Below are 18,253 nucleotides of genomic sequence, written 5' to 3'. Positions count from 1 at the left end.
CTACGCGTTAATTTAAAATGGCCATTTGAATATGAATAAAACATTTCCTGAAGTTCGAAACTAAGTTTTTTCTATGTGACTTTCTTAGTATCTTAAAGTCAAAGGTGAAACAGTTTTCATACTTCCAAGACTGTCCCCTACCGCATGATATACAGATTTTTCCAGATTTAAAAAGTTGTAATAGCTTAATTTGATAAATGAACCCTTCACCGTTCCTTTGAACAGCGATTTAAGATTTCACTGAAAAAAAGAAAACAAATCATACGTCTTATGGTGTGTGAATAGAATTGCCAGAATTTCGTTTAATCTAATTCACTATTAAACACATTTAATTCACATCATTCCAAAACTACATAAGTATTATTTAATTTAACTGCACTTCAGTGCCCCACTTTCCAAATTTATTCGTAACCTTAAAAAAATATTGCAGTTTTTAATACTGTTATTACATGCAATCTAATTGCAACATTGCAAATAAATCAGTAAAATACTCGTAATTGAATGTAGCTAATTTCGTAAATTGTGTGAATTCTGTTAACATATTATTTGTCTGCATAGGAACACATACGAATATATTACTAAAATGTAAAAATGTGTTTTCATAAATAAGTGTAGCCATTTTGAAATTTTTTTGTACGTAATTTTGTTCTGTTCTCGTGAAAATTTAACAAAATTGCTTTGAATGTCCATTTTTAAGTATTTTTACCTTGGTTTATTCTTTGAAACTAAAAAAATTATGCGGAAGAATTGTAATACACAGTAAAATATAGATAAATGTAGACATTTTGGTTGTCAACTTAAGATTTAAATACAATAATTTAAATATGATTATGTGCCGAGTCAAAAATTAATTACATTAACAATTAACAAGTAAATCGCGACTGTAATTGTAGTTGCACTTAACTGTGCTATTGTTTTCATTGTCTGTTGTTAATTGTATTTGGCAATTAATAATGGTTAGTTGATAATTATGATTCCAGTTAATCGCTACAATTAATTGTGAAGGAGGATAAAGGAGGAGGATTAAACATAATTGTGTACTATTATTTATTTATTTGTATATAACAAACAACCGGCTTCTCAAACATTTCACTGAGATGTTGAAGAGATTTTAATAAATTCATTATAATAGCATATAAAATTATTTGCATTAATTAGTTTGATGATAAGGAAGTCATAGTTTGGAAGCATATTTTTTTATTTCCAGATCTGTATGTAACAATCGTAATTAAAATAATTGCAAAGTTAATTGCAGCTTCAACAACTAAAAACTGTCACAACTGCATTTAGTTGCAATTAACCCTTTCTCTTATAATATCGTCTCAGCTTCACGACGAATATTGTCAATCGAATTAGGCAAATCTAAATATTATTTACTTATTCTTATTACAAATGAAAGAAAATTACTGTGAAAGAAATCACAAGACAAGTGGTTAATTCGACAAATTACTTTTTTCGAATTGATTCATCAATTGCAACAGATATTAATTGCTTGTTACCCAACAGTGGTCTCCCTGAACACAAAACAGAAACGCGTGAGAGAGTATCTAAGCGGAAAATCAATGTTCACCACGAACACTTTCCATCTCGAACAATTTAAAGGAAAAATTATTGAACCTGGAACTGAGTCTAAATGCATAGAACTTCTTTCACCGTGGCACGTATAATATTTTATCCCGTTACTCGGCCGTATATTCTGATATCGTAGAACTCAACCTTGTTCCCCGCAACCCATTTCAAAGCACTCTTGTGGTTACTTTGGTTCACCTAGCTGTACGTGTATTGTGAATTCCGATATTCGCGACCGCAGCGCTCTATATCCTTTGGAAATGTATTTGCTATGAGCATGAACTTAACCAAAAATCTCCGGCGAGAATTCCTTTAACCTTATTGATCTGTTTCTCTCTCTGTTCGCTTGTTTATACGGTGTTTTATAAGTCCAGAGTGTTGCTGCTCGTGTTGGCTTTTCGCGGCGGAGTCATAGCTTCATACCGCGAACTTCCGAACGCTTCACTTCCGGTCTGACAATGGTATTTGCGTATTTCACAGTTTGCATTGTAATTAGTATTTAGATTTCACAGAACTTGGGAGTTTGCTCCCTTACGGTGGTTTCACTCGAGAATTTTCTCAATATTTGGATGTTTATTAACAACTAGACTAGAAATTTGTGATTTTACTTGACTGCTGCGGAATATGTGTTGAAGCGTTCTATTTTAATATTCTGATGTTGGGGAAAGTTTCTTCGATTCACTAATGGTATAAATTTTGAAGTTTGTGCGAGTGGTTAAACTGGAAACGGTAAATCTGTATTGCTTCTTTCCTTAGCTGGATGAATACAACGTATTTATAATGCCATTTAAAGTGAAAAGTGAAACGTAACATTTGTAAACACACACACACACGCGTGCGCGCACGCACACACAAACAGAGAGAGGGTTTCTTAATCCAATTTAAATAATAAAAAACTATATGTAGTTGATGAAGAAGAATATATATTAGATTAAGAAAAGTTTTACTTATTTTAATTTTTGTAAATAATAGAAATATAAGAATATTATTTATGGCATAACCTAATAACTTCTAACGTACATTAAAGCGTTACAGGAAATAAAATATATACAAATTGAAAAATTAATTTGGGCATATGTACAATAAAAACATCTTCAAAATTATACTTTGCTGTTTCTATAAAAATAATTTCAATTTTCATTTCGATGGAAAAGTGAAAAAATAATTTTTGGCGGTGTTTACAGAAGCAATATGACAACCGAGGTATATAACTAGATTTGACTACACTACTCTGGCGATTTTACCACGATATCTTTCAAAGAAAAACGATGAAAGGAATGGCAACTTGTCCTGAATGTGTCAAAGTGTGGGACAATATTGCAGCGCTCGCACATTAATTACTGTCGTATCTTTCGACTAACAAACAGCAATTTGGTTAGCATTCATACCAGGGACCGCGTTATTACAACAGAATGCTTGGTCATAGAATTCTCTTCCAGCGAATTGGCAAATTGTACTTCGAAATTTTCTGTAAATTCCGAATTCTAGGTTTCTCGTTCTAAAATCATCCATTCTTATAACATATTGTTAGAAGTATTCAAAAAGCCAAAAGCTTAAAAAGGTTAAAAATGAAATGTATTCTGTTTAAAATATTTCCTTCTTTAAGCATAACTTATTAAATTAATATTAGCTGTATAATTATAAGAATAAATCATTTATATAAAGTTTATTTAAAACATTCTTCGTTTTATCGTACATATTGTAAGAATGCATTGTTATATTTTGTGTATATCAATCGTCTTTTTCGAGAAAATTGAATGTTCGAAATATTACGTATACAAACTAAATTTTGCAACTAAATTCATTATATGCTGACGAAAAAAATCACATCTTTTAGAATTCTTGAAATATTCGCTTTTGATGACTTTTCCGTCTTTAGAGCAAAAATAGAAAATCCCAAAATGTTTATATTTTAAATAGAGTTGTAATTGATTAAATTAAAAGATGTAGAGTCTATTTTTCCTAATGATAGGTTTCTAATATCATGAATTTTCTTAGCTTCTCGTAATTCAATTGGGAACATCAACTGTAAATTCTGTATTTAATCTTTCTTTCCTATTATTATTTAGCTTATTCCTAATTGAAATTTTGTATGAAATTTCAACAAACTTGGTAAAACTTCTATGAGTATATTTTTCATGCCAAGCTAAAGATTTTCTGGAGAATTTACGATTATTTCTTAGTAAGGAAATATCTACCCGAAGCTGATGTTGAGGATACCATTATTTACAACGTGCGTTGTTTATATTCTAAATAAAGTGCGAATATTTATGCACGTTGAATATATCAGCATATAATACGTAAATATGCGAGAAACGTATAAGTGCTATAAATATGCATAAAATACACAAGATATACTGGAAACATGCAATACATGAGCGAAATATGTTGGGCACTATTGGCTACGGTGCGTTACGCTGACAATACGTTAGGCAAATTACGCAATTAACAAACGAACGTCGATTTCAATTTTGATGTATACATGAAATATACATGGAATATGCATTACGTTTGTGCATACGTCATTTAAGTGAATATACAAATTGTATGAATTTTACGAAAATTTCAAAATAAAGAAATAGAGTTTTAATATCTTTAAGTGGCGTAGCAAATTCTCAAATATTAAATCTTTATTCTTATTCCTTAAAAATATACATTTTCGAAACATCTGTTGTACAGTTATAAATCAATGACTCGAAGTATAAGATATTTCAGCGAATACTACTCGAATACTCAACGAATAGAGATTTTAAAAATCCTAAAGAAATATTACAACGACAATCTGGTACCAAAAAATTATCTGAAAAAATAAGACTTCTACCATACCATAAAAATGTATTCTTTTTTAATCGTAGATCGCCCTAGATCATTGAAAAAGAAATGACAAGGTTCGTATCCTTATTCTAATTTTTATATAATATAAAAAAATATTATTGAAAAGAATATATTGATATAGAGATCTAGGGTTGGCATTGATATTAGAATTGATCTTACCTTGGAATAATATTAATATGTTATTCAGAGATATCAAAGACGTCGAACCATATTCAAATTGAAATAAGAGATACCAAAGAATAAACATTTAAATATTTTCAATAAGATTAAAAGTAATAATTCTTATGGTTTCACATCTTTCAGCATTTCCCAAATTATTCTCCTGCCACCATTCGAAAGACTCCCATCTGCCTTTAAGCGCCTTCTCAACTCCGCCATCTAAGTTCCAAGAAAGTTTCACTTTTTAAATTCAAATGTTAATTCCACCAATTAAACTTCCCTTTTAATTTTGCTGCTACTACTGCTGCGTCCTACCGATTACCGTGCAACGAGAACTCGTTTTTGCAAAGGTATTGGAGATTCCATAGCAACGAAACCATTCGTTCCAGTAATACTGGAATGCAACTATTATGTAATCATTTGCTTGGAAAATTTCAGTGTTTAATCTTTATTTTCATCGAAACCAAAAAAAAACTCTGTAAGAACTTCTGTTTCATTTGCAAGCTAACAAATTGCAATACTTTTTTATTTCTTCATTATCATTTACGAACTACAAAAACATACTGTTAGAGAGTGTGGAACAAAGTGAAAAGTGCACTTGGTGCAAATCGTATTATTAAATTAACGAATTGACCGTATTCATTAGTTTAACCTCTTGCCCTGTGATTTCTTTCACAAACGTGCTGAAACGTGATAAAACTATTTTATCGTTAACGATTTAGTAGGAAAATAAAAAAAGTTTACTGCTTATTCTGTGCCTACGTTTATCCTAAAGGTTAAAGATTTATAATATAAGTAATATTTCATTTATATGAAAAAGAAAAAAATAACATTTACATTCGTCGAATTCGGTTGAAAATTTTCATCACAACTTCTGACTCGATGGTATAGGAGCCTTCTCATGTTAACTCCTTATTAACCGCTTCGTTAAGCACATACATAAATTGTCTCATTTCCTTTTTCCTGTATATTGGATAATAACGTTGATTCAATTTATGTTGTGACAAAAGATTTGTCTCTCTGAATTAATACAGCGAACGAAAACGGTATTTCTGTGCGAGACGAACATTTCTTATGTATTTTTTTTTATTATTATAATTTGTATATTACATTAAATTAATTTCACTTAATTAAATTTATGTTATATAATAATTTTGGACGATTATGTATTCATATATTAAATACGACTTGAAAATAAATTGGACGTTAAAAATGCACATAAGCGTCAGTATTGTTCATGTTTATAAAAAGTGAAACAATTTTTATTTTTTCTTCCTTTCCTGGAGTATTTGCGCTTTTTTTCTTTTACTGGGTATTTGTTTCGTATCGAGGTACTTGAGAAAACTACAGAAACAGATATATAAAGAAGATTGGTTTTGTGGATATCGTGCGAGAAGTTCCAGTGAAGATACAGAGCAAAAGAATAGTACGAAATAGAGTAAGCGTGGCTTTTGCGGTGTTTGATATCGGTGTTCGTGTCAGAATGTTAAAAACGAAGTTATTTTTACGAGCAATGGATGTACATGTGATTTTGATGTTGTTGAGGATAACAATCCTCAGACAACATATAAAAAACAATCACTTATATAGCAAACAAGTAATTGCCGAAGTAATATTCCCAGAAAACTGAATGATTAGCGAAAGTGTAACTGTAGGTATAATGTTTTATTTAATTAAATACATTCCATGAAATTCTGATTACTTGTCTACAGGAAAACACATAAGGATTAAGTAATTGTTATCAATTTACCCTTACTCTACTACATAAATAAGGGGGATTCTTCATAAGAAAAGTGAAATAAAATTTTGTTGATAATACAATCGTTCTTCCTAGATTTCCTTATGTTTACTACAATAATGCAACACAATAGCATAATAATAATTATAAACAGTACTGTTACTTTTACTGTTTATTATATGTAAAACTAATAATAACAAAGAAATACTGAACATGCTCAAACTCGTTTATATGACAATTCAATAAGAGAATTCAAGTGCAACTATTTAAGGTAAAAGCACGAGTAGTTGAACAATTAAGAAAAATTGTCTGGGTGAATTATTATTATAGTAAACGCTTGCTCCTTTATTAAATAGACAGACCCTGAGATTATTACCTTTAAAAACCTTATTTTTCAGATTTTCCGGAAAAATGGTCGACTACTGATACCATTATTTTTAAAATCATTTCAAATATTCAATGCTTTTAAAATATTAGTCACAGCGAAACAAGAAAACCAGTAATAACCGCATTTATGTGTTAAAATCTTACAACCTGTATATTCATTCTATCGATTGCGCTTGTCATTTATTATAGAATGCATTATTAATTCTTCGCCAGTCTCGTCCTATAGAACACAACAAGTATTTATCCGGTCGATATTTCCCTATTCGGGTTTGAAATATACAGTGTCCAGATTTATCACGTACATACCGTGGTCTCGAGATTTGAATGTTAAATTCTCCGCCGTTGGGGTGGGCGTTTCGGCGAACCTCGCGATTTTCGTTCCGTTCGATTTTTTCGCTCCGTTCGTTCAATCTGGTATTCAAAGCGTGTCCTATTCTCTACCGCTGCAACATTTTCGATATCTCTTAACCTTGTGCTTGCAACCCCATTCCGGATCACCTTTTCCCTGGCACCCGTGTTCTTTCTTCTACCTTATACTCGTTTGCTTCGATCTATTTTACTGAAACGCGCGGTTTCTCTCTGTCGGTGCTTCTTTTCTCGTATTCATTACCTATTGGCCGGCGAAATTAATTGATGGTTAAAGTGGACTCTTCAGTGGAAGGGTACTTACCATGCTATAATTGATGCTGTAGACAGTACTCAAGTCACGTAATTAGCTCATAGAATATTGTATTCTGATTGCTAACATAATAATAAAAATGAGATATTACAGAATATAATGGCATATATAATTCTATAGATTAATTTAATTCAATTTAATATAATATAATATACAGTACTGTTATTCAAAGTAAAAAAAGCAGGGCATATGTTCATACGCACCTTCTTTTATTCCTTTAATGCATCAAAGTTATATGTAATATTTTCTCTTATACATATAACTTTGATATGTATTTAGTTTTGTAAATAAGTTTTACAAATTTAATGTTAACAGTTTCAATAGGTATAATACATATTCATTTTGAATGTGTGCAATATTTCATTAGAAACGAAGGTATGCTTTCATTTTCTAAATGAAATGTTACATATCTTTATATGGGTACTCTATAAATTACATGTATCAATACATGCTTGATTACGCGATATAGTAAGCTCCATACAATATCAGAAATAAAATAAATAATCAAAATGTTTGGTAGAATTCTATTTACTTAATGATTCGAAGGAAATGTACCATGGAGAAAATAGTAGGTTAAATATCATGGATTTTTTGCAACCCCTTGACGTATTATTTACTTGCACTACTAAGCTCGTGTAATTTTTTACTGTCAACAATTTGGAAGGAACGCAAAAAACTTTTTGTTAAATCACTTTAGAAATAATCACGAGTTTCACTCGTCATTGTATGGGAAGGTATAAAAATACAAGAAAACTTAGAAGTTTTTGTTTTCAAAAAGCGTCTTCCGATAGTAACGTTTCTACTGTACGTTTGCAACGTTTCGTTTTTTTCATTGAACCATTTTGCGGGTAACAGTAGCTGATTTTCATTAGACCTCGCTCTTGTTCGGACATTTGTCTTGGTGTTTCAATTTACTACTTTTGTGTTATACTTTTGTTTTTATTTTTCCTGTGTACCAGAGGAAACGCTCCGTGAACGCCTTGTATACGCAACAGTACCTTCATACAACTCGAAATGCAAATAGGTGTTCAGAAAACGAAATGAAATTTCACGTATACACTATCACCTCGCGATTTCTGTTTCAGGTTCGTTGATATATTCAAAGGAGAATAAAACAGTTCTAGTTTGCGAGCACGTATTATTTATTTTCCTGCAAGTCTGTGTTGGGCAAAATTTTATTCGAATAAAAGGCAAAACTAACGAATAAAATTGTGTTAAGGTAAAATTGATGTAAATAAAATTGGCGAGTAACTATTTCTTCATCATACGAAGTATATTTATTTGCAAACACAATATTATATAATTATTTTCGTATTAGCTTTCGCAACTAATTCTTTTTTTGACCAGTGAATCTAAATATTACATTATATTCGTACAGTTCACTCACAATCATAACGTGAAATATAAATATATAAAATTTTTCAAAATACTCCCGTTACCAACCCCTTTTGAAAAATTTTATTTTACAATTTCATAGGCACAAAAGAGCAATGTATTTTTTCTTGCAACTCATTTTGGCCATCTCTTACCATTCTCCTGATAATCTACGGGAAAGAAAAATTTGCATTTTTTTCAAGGTGCTTTCACCCCTTAAAAGTGAAATTCAGCACGAAATAAAAGTGTACTGTATTAAGCTTGACTTACTCTACTTACGCACAAAGTTTCATAATTTTTTGAATTTCCAGGCTCGATAATTTGCCTTGTAAGTAAAAACAAAGAAAAAAATGTCATTTATACAGGTTATAATAGTTTGAAAACAGATTCAGTTTCGTTAACCACATACAAAAAACGTTAAAATCTTCACATCAACATAGCATAAATCAAAATGGTGTTCACTGTTAAATAATCACCAAAAATATCAGGATGAAACAGTTTGTTACCGTTCAAAAACATTGTGCATTATTCGAGCGGAATGGTAATTACACATCCCCGTGACAAAATCACATTTTCATTGGGGGGGTTCCTTTCATAAACGTCATTTTTCGTTTGGTGTCCTGTGCAGGCTGAAATCCGGGTGCAACCGAAAACTTAACCCTGTTGCCGCGATCCATTTCACGGCTATCCAGTTTATTCTCGTCCAGTTTCCAGACTGGCGACCCGACCGCTGCGCTTTTCCCAGATAATACGTATATAGCCGGCGTGACAAGTCCATATCGGCGCGACGCGCTTTGCCTCGCCCTTTAATCCGATAACAAGCATCAACCCCCGAAACTTCTCTCTTTCTCCTTCTCCCTCTCCCTCTCTTTCTCTCTCGCACTCTATCTCTGCGTGGCCGAAGCTTCGGTGGAAAATTACCCGACCGCGTACCGAAGAGCTCGTTACGAGCAACTCGGATTCGTGAGAAAAATCTTTGATTACCTATATTGCTACTTATGATCTCCCTTTAACACTTTGTGGTCGAATATCGCCGTAATAACGACTTTGAGCTTTAATATTTGTACTCGAAAACTGCAACTGAATAATCTTATTATTCGAGTAACAAGAATTTAATATATTTACGACCGACAAATTTTTTGATTTTCTACTACTCTTTGCCGATAAAAATGGAGAAAATCTTAAGCTAATTGCTGGGAATTTCTGGCGTTAAAATAAGGATGAGAATTAGACAATTTGTTTTGAAATATTGATCTTTTAACAATTTGTTGTTTGAAATGAAGAACTTTACGTTAAGGAAATCGCAAATGAAAATGAGTAAAATAATAAAATATTTTGAAAGAATAGAATTTGAAAAAGCGTGAATTCCCATCAGTGGTCGCGAATATGTTAATATGTGGTTTCCTTCTTTTCTAACATTTAAAACTACAATGCATTATTCAGAGTTTTATGCAAAAGGATTTTAGAAGTTTAAAGAATTCTCCTCCGTAAAGAGTTAACTCTTAATTACTGAGCTGAACTCTCAAAGACTCCATGACTCCTTTTTGTTAAATGATAGTAATATTATATTTGTTACAAACAGAATTTTAGCAGAGTTTATTTATTTTAATGTGCACAATAAATTAACTTTAACCCTTTGTACTTGAAAGTTTTTCATTAAAAATATTCGTTCCTTTTTAATGAGATACAGATGCCATTTTTTCGAATTAACTTAAAGAGAAATAACACTTATATTAAAGAACAAAGCTATTTTGTTTCAATATATTCTATAGTGATACATCATATAAAATTTAATATTAAATGTTAAATTTTATAATTTTATTGTCGCAAATCAAGTTGCAGTTCAAAGTTGTCGATTTATGATTTTATTATTGTAGATTTATTTTTAAATCACTTATTTTAGACACCGATATTAACACATGGATTATCGCATCACCATAACTTTCAAAGAACAAAGTCCACATAATACAGCAAATTAAAAAAGAAGTAATATTTTTTATTTATTTCAAACGTTGAACTTAAATAAAATTTTTCTACTCTTTCGTTGAGTTGCGTTTTCCATTTCATTTTATCTTATCTCATTAACACTATAACAATCAAGCATTCAACACGATTAATATGTAATCCTTATAAAAATTCTAACAATTGAATTGAAACTACTTATTTTTCAAATCATTTCGAATATTTAACACCTTTAAGATATCGATAATCGCGAAATAAAACTAATAGTTGTCATTTTGAACGGTGCGGTTGTTCTAGTGTTAACACCGAAAAGTTTACGAACAAATCACATTAATTTAATTTAGTTGGAGTTCACCAGTGACCCCCAAGCAACTGAAGAATCAATTTCCAGTGAGCAGTGGCTATCATACCAGTCAACGTGTTAAAAGTCCCGATTCTTCGACCAAACCGCTAAGACGATTCCTTCGGGGCAAGTGGTGGTCCAATTATGAACTCCGAGGGAGTGCATCCCCCGGTCGGTGTATTTTCGAAAAACTTTCAATCCGATCCCATCGGAAGTTCTCGGTTTCGTCACGAAAGTTCGGATTAACCGGTAATCAATGATCGTTCCACTTTCTCCGCGCTTCGAGTGGAAAAGAAGGGAAAAGACCGGCCGCCTCCCTTTTGTACACGTATAACGAGATTTATGTTTCCCGCCGGTTTATCAAAATAAAAAGTGTACAAACGAGGAAATTGCTTGTTATCCCCGTTGAAATTCCTCGGAAGTTTTTAACGAGGAACGCAGGGATGATTCGCGTCCAAATAATTACTTATCGGTTCGCTTCTGCCTCGGGAAAGTTTCCTCGCGAGAGATTATTGTTACGAAGTATGCATAATAATCACGGAATTATTGACTCTCGTTTTGCAAACCATTTCGTCTTCATCTTCGAGTGTTTTCGTATGTTAATCGCAATTGCGCTGCAATGGCTATATCAATTTGCAAGCAACGTCGGGACGCGCAAACTCGAGGAACGAGTTGTTTACTCGTTATTTACTCGTTTGCGCCCGAGATGGGACTAGTTCTGTAGTTACAGGTTTTCCTTCCGCGATTTGCGAATTGTTGGCAAGTGGAGCGGTGGAAAGTTTTTTGCGACCGGCGTATGGAGAAAAAATTGTAGCGGAATTGTATAGTTACGACGCGGAATGAAATTTTAATGGAGACACGCTGTTTAAGACTGGCGACGCGATTATACATGGCAGCTGGACGAGATTCAGCGATCGTTTTATTGCTTGCTTCTTTTGCTTTTTATTGTGTTCCGCGACGCGTATTTCGGATTCATTATAAAGCGTTGCTGTCGTTGGTAAAAGTTTATCTTTTTTTATGTGACTGTTTTTCTATGGCGCACTTTCCATCAAACTTTCAGTCGAAATCTAAACCTTATTTTTAGCCTCAACGAAGAGCTTTATTATTTTACATTAATTTTTAAATATTAATCCAAATTTTATTTCTGTCTAAATTAATTTCGTTAAAAATTAATCGAAAATATTCGGTTGATCAAAAAATCTTGTTTTGCTTTTCAATGTGCTATTTATATTGTAATGTAGGAACGAATATTGCAAACAGGCAAACTGAAAGGCAATAAAAAGTTTTCGAATGAAATATGCAACAAAGTTCAATGAAGATTAATTTGACGTAGTGAATTTGTTTTCGAACTTCCTTGAAGAATTTGATAAGACTTTTGGCCAACTTAATATAATTCTCTTCTTCTTTTAGAACAGTTCTCCATCTTCTGATCCATTTTTTAAATTGGCTTTTAACAAAATTTACAAATTAAACTCGGATATCAGAATGAACGAAATTATTTTCGATTTTCCTAATAATATATTGTTTTATTATGACACAATACGCTGTTTTAATTATACCCTCAACTTCTGATCAAACATCAGAAATAGTATAAGACCACCGACAGTCTCGTTTAATGTTTCGCATATCATATACAGATTCAATCACGTTTAATTCAAATATATGAAGCTACGGAGTATATTATACTATAATGCACATTATCCTTGTATAATGCTATCATAATAAACTGTTGAATATGAATTGTTACCCATCTTTTCAAGCATTATTACTATTATTATTGCTATCATTATGATTATTATGGTGAAGCATTTTCGAGAAACTGTAATTTTCATATTGTCGGCAGAACATGTTGTTTCATTAGGAATAATGATATGAATATAAGATAAAGTGAAATTAATTGCAATATCACTAAATAAATCAATTCATATATATTTTATCTACATACGATTCGCACTGCGATAAAATATTGCACCAAATTGCTATATAATATGTTACATATTAAACAGCCATTTCATTAAATTCAAATTGTCATATCGCAACCTGTTCAAAGTGAATCAAACGGAGATCAAAGTCTTAAACAAATCATCCAACATTCTCTTTATATAATAACCTCATTTTTCAATGGAAAATCTTTCGTAACGAAGACCACGGTACAATGGTTCCAAAAAAATGAATTGATCCTGTTTTCATAGCGCTATCCCCGAAAGCTTACGTCACACGTGAAAAGGGGCACGCGAACAGCGATGTGTTTCATTTCGATTAAATAAATTTATTTCGAGCGCGGTTACAGAATTTCAAGCGTAATGTACAACAAATGGCCCTGTTATACGTACATTCCCGGGCGTTCTAATATTTTCCGAAATTTATCATTGTTTGAAGTGGACGCTATAAAAGCCGCGCAAACTTTTCCCCGATAGCTAATATTTATGACCGAGCCGGATACATTTTTCGATCATTCCCCGAATGGCCCGGCCGCGAATGTAAAGTAATCGTATTCCATAATAAATAGTCGGTCGTGAAAGATTAAAGGTCCTCGAAAGATGGACCGCTTTTCAATCGTCCCTTCCACGGTATCAGACGTTATTCCGTTTGAAGGGTAAATTTCATCGCGGTCTGACGCATAAATTTTACCGAAGTCTGAGGCATAAATTTCGCTGGGAGTCTGTACTCGCTCTGTTCCGCCGCCGTGGATTCCGGTATCCTAGAACTTAACCTCATTCCCTCAACCTACATCGAACCACTCTCGTTTATTTTCGTTCGACTTTCCAGACACGCAGAATCCCGCGGCATTCCCGGGTCTCTTTGGGCCGAGACTGTTTGTTGATCATCACAGCCTTTATAGCGTGGCACTCGGTTATTTCTTTGTTTCCGGAAAAATATCATTTCGCGATGGAAATTTCCCGGGGTAATAAGGCCTCGGTTAACTCGCAATTCCGCGAATGGATGGTGATATCCTCAACACTTTAGAGGAATTAGGTTGCCTGATTCTTTTACGATTATTCTACTGTAGGTAACGTTTAATAATGATATTGATGATATCAGTTTATAGTAGTAGTCGTTATTAATCGGAGTTGTTGAAATTTAAGATTGGCTGGTTTTGAAATAAAATTTCATTCGCAAGATTATTTCAATTAAACTTGTACTGTAAATATTATAGATATGAGCTTTGATACAATTTACCATTATTTTCTTTTGTTTATCGCGTATTGCAACCATTGGTTGGAAGAAAAGTTATTTATTTTATTATTTCATAAATTAGTCTGTAAACATGTGTAACGAGGTGTGGATCCATACTTTGATGATTCTGTATGTCACAAAATTATTACTACTTAATAATTCACAAGTTATACGTTTTGTTGGCAATTTTCATATGCACTATATAATTTTATTTAATTTGCTATCTCTAATACATTGTTCAAATTTGTTAAATCATCATCCTAAATTATGCAAAATTCTATTTAGGTCTTAAGACATCTCGTTATTTCATAAAATAGAGATTTAATTACATATCTTTTTGAAATAAACAATGAATTTTATCGTAATACATTATAAATATAAATTTATTAATTGTCTTTACCAATTTTTTAAAGACTATCGATCCGGTTATAATTTTTAATTTATTAATTTTTATTTTCAAAAGATCACCGAAATAAGTTACAAACCTTCCGTCAAGTATAAAGTATTTATTTATTTTATTATAATATTTTATCAGGAACTAATTTTTCAATTATTCCACTATAATTTCTCACCATTATTTATTTCCAAGTTTGATCATTTGATCAATGAGTCTTTACATTTCTATTAGTTTAAACATTGTTCCACTAGAATAGATGCGCTTGCCACGCTGCGTTTGATAAAATATTCGAGATTCGATTCGATTTGCGACGCAAAGGAGTAGATACCGGATATAAATCTCGGAATTCCCAAAGATCTCACGATGTGTGTCTCCTGCCCATATTCCGTTCGTATCATAGGTTTTACTGTACGTACACGTCACCCAGGATCTGAACTATTGGATTACAACAAGGAACATCTGCATGGACGTCAGAACAGACGGTATATCCTCGAAAGGAGCACTCTAGATAGATCCGTGTTTCACCAGACTTGGCAGCTTTTTTTTCTTGAACGTCTCCCATAGAATTTTCTATCTTTATGTTAGCAAAGCTTCCAATGTGCACCGTTGTCCGTAAGCATTGGGGCAACGCGTAAATACCCATTTCTAAAGCATATGAAACATATGCAGATTTTAGCTGAACTTTTCAAATAAAATTTCTGTTGTACGCAGAAGGACGATAAACTTACACAGGTTTATTAAATTATAAATTTCACAATGATAGGCATAGTAATGAAGAATAACACACGGTAACGGACGATTACAGACTGATCGATTCGTAATTGTTGAGCGCCTTATGCCGGGTGTTAATTTTAAATTTCGAGCACCTAAATTGTTTGCGCTATTATTGAAAGTAAGAAAAAATTGACTAAATAGGATATACATGAATTTAAAGTGTGCACGTGATGGTGATAAACACAGATCCCATAAAGGTCATTTTAACGGTTTTTTCAAGGTCATCGTATTTTTTTCTTTTGTATATTAACAACATGTCTTTTTTATAATACGATATGGTAGTCGGTGTCAAGAGGAGTTCAATGACCTGCACACTGTGACCTTATGACCTAACCGTATTTTATATAACTTGAACCTGGCGGTATCTTGAAATACCTCTGGTCCGCTAAGTGTTAATATGTAAAAAAGTACGATGACCTTGAAAAGCCGTTAATATGACCTTTGCAGGTTTTTTTTATCATCATCAGATGTTCGCCTCAAAACCATGTATATATTCTATTTAATCAATTTTTTCTTACTTTCAATAATCACGCAAATAATTTAGGTGCTCTAGTTAAAATGAGCACCCCGTATATTCTAGCGATTTTTCAGAATTTTCTAATAATTAAATACATAATAAGTTATAATCGATAATAATTAATAATAATAAAAATTAATAAATTTAATCGATAATAATAATATTTATAACAATAATCAATAATAAATGAGGTCCGCCGTGTTTCGATGGATTGAGAAACCTTTCAGTTACTATCGAAATTATTTGATGCTGCAAAAAAAATTGATTAACGAACAGTGAGATCTCAAGAAAGCCACCTCCATGATATACTTCGACGAAATTCTTACACAATTGTTCTTATTTCATATTGGTATATCTAATTAACATTTTAATACCCGCTGTCACGCATGATTCGATTAATCAGTGTTTGTATGTTTATATTAAATAGGTAGGGTGTAAGGTGTATGAAAAGACATCATGGTACCATCATAATTAAAGTTTTTATTATAATAAAAATAAAAGTTTATTGTATAAAAATAATAAATTTTGTTCCTGTTTATTCCTATTATGTAATGCTTCTTATGTAAGTCGTAATAATAGATTGATGTGTAAATTTATTAAATACAAAAGATTGTATCTATTAATAAAAAGGACAGTTATTTTACATTATTTTGACAACCAGAAATTCATTAGACAAGGAACAAAATTGTTCTCTGCTCCGTTAAATAGAAAATAAGGAAATACAAATTTTCACAACGTTTCTCAAACTAATTATGAAAGATTACTAGAAAGTGAGATATACTTGAGGTTTCACTTTGTATATAATGTTTTAAGTATATTTGAAATTCATTTAAGATTTTATTTACGGTCTTGTGTTCCTTTGTAAAGGTTATTGTTAAAACCACTCTATCTGTCACATAATTTTTCTGTGACTTCTTTAGATAATATTAACAAAATCTTTAAGTACTCTTAAACCTTAACGTACTTCTTTTGATCTAACCACTCGACGAACAGTTTCATTGCTTCAGAAGTTTAATATGAACTGCACATGCCAGTTCTTAGCAGCATTTCTCAGATTTTTCTGAGGTTTCTTTCACCGAGAAAATTAAAACGTTTGAAAATCTATCTTTATAATACTGAAAGTAATTTAAACTTCGTCTGAAACTGCAAATATTGCAAATAGTCTGGAGGTTTCAATTTAATCGTGAACGGCTCGTTTTATAGGAACGTTAACACGTAGGATACTGTGATGTTTCACAATTTTCTTGAGAAACGCGTTGCGTTTATGTAGTCACACGCAATCTCCTGCAACAGTAAAAATATTGTTATCGAACAATAAATAAAGAAATAAATATATTTGTCGAAAATTTAAAGTAATTAATATTTAAACTAGTAAAGCACATACATTAAGAGATATTTTAAATTATGACCGATACAAAATTTAATTAACTTACATAATACTTTTAATATATAATTTGTATAATAATGACATAATAATTCAACAAGTTCTAATGAAACTGGTTTTGTTTTTCAGGAGCAAGTGAACACCCGCTGGGTAAGTTTAAATCTCATTTTTATTGTATCGTTTTAAACTGTAAATATTCAATTTGTTAATCAATTAAGTAACTTGTACTATTTCAATATCAGATTAAATTATATTGTCACTGAACACTAGTGAAAATAAGTTGTAAGTATTTAATCATTTTATTTATTTTTTCCCCTCTTATATATTCTTCTTTAATATTCTATACATTAGCTATATTACAAAATTTCAACTAAATCAGTAACTAAAAATGTAAATTATTTATATAACTATTTATTTCGCTAATATTATTATATCTTTCGAAACTGACATCCCCTTTCATTCCTTACTAAGATAGCTTTCTGTAACTATTATTTCGTACCTCTCATATTCGAATACTGACACGTGGCATTCGCGGAATGCAACTGCAACAGTTTTCAATTAATACTTGTAATGGAGGAGAATAACGATCATTCGGATAGATTCACCATGGCGAATCTAATGAATGACGATTACTTCGCCAAGTCTGGTGCAGTAGAATTCTATTCTCCACATAGGTATGTATACCGCGGCGTTTGATCGATATTCTACGTTACTGGTCAGACTATTCCAAATAGGGCAAACTATTCCAAACAAAATTATTTCAAATATCTCCATCTGTTCAATGTAAATTTTTTTATTATTTAAACAAATTTTTGTTATTATTTAAGCACGCTTTTATTGAACACATACTATATCTAAATTGTAGAAAAAGGAAAGAAGGAATGAAAAATAGTAAAAACTGTCGAGATCAAAGATGCCGTGTACGTGTGACATTTAAAGCCTTTTAATCCTTAAAAGA

General features: G+C 31.7%; 1 protein-coding gene across 7 annotated transcripts in view; it reads left to right on the top strand.

Annotated features, from left to right (window-relative positions):
• LOC116430042 (uncharacterized) overlaps positions 1-18,253 on the top strand; it is a 600,329-nt gene that overhangs the window by 462,979 nt on the left and 119,097 nt on the right. For 6 of the 7 annotated variants that reach the window (XM_076372489.1, XM_076372486.1, XM_076372482.1 and 3 more), the window contains one exon: positions 17,425-17,445. The exons of the other annotated variant lie outside the window; for it this stretch is intronic. In XM_076372489.1, coding sequence (XP_076228604.1) covers positions 17,425-17,445 — 21 coding nt within the window. The remainder of the gene's footprint in view (positions 1-17,424; positions 17,446-18,253) is intronic. 7 annotated transcript variants of the gene reach the window in all.

The sequence above is a fragment of the Nomia melanderi genome, chromosome 1 (genome assembly GCF_051020985.1).
Source record: "Nomia melanderi isolate GNS246 chromosome 1, iyNomMela1, whole genome shotgun sequence".
NCBI lineage: Eukaryota > Metazoa > Arthropoda > Insecta > Hymenoptera > Halictidae > Nomia > Nomia melanderi.
Note: the sequence above shows the minus strand (reverse complement) of the source record. Positions and strands in the feature narration are given on the sequence as shown.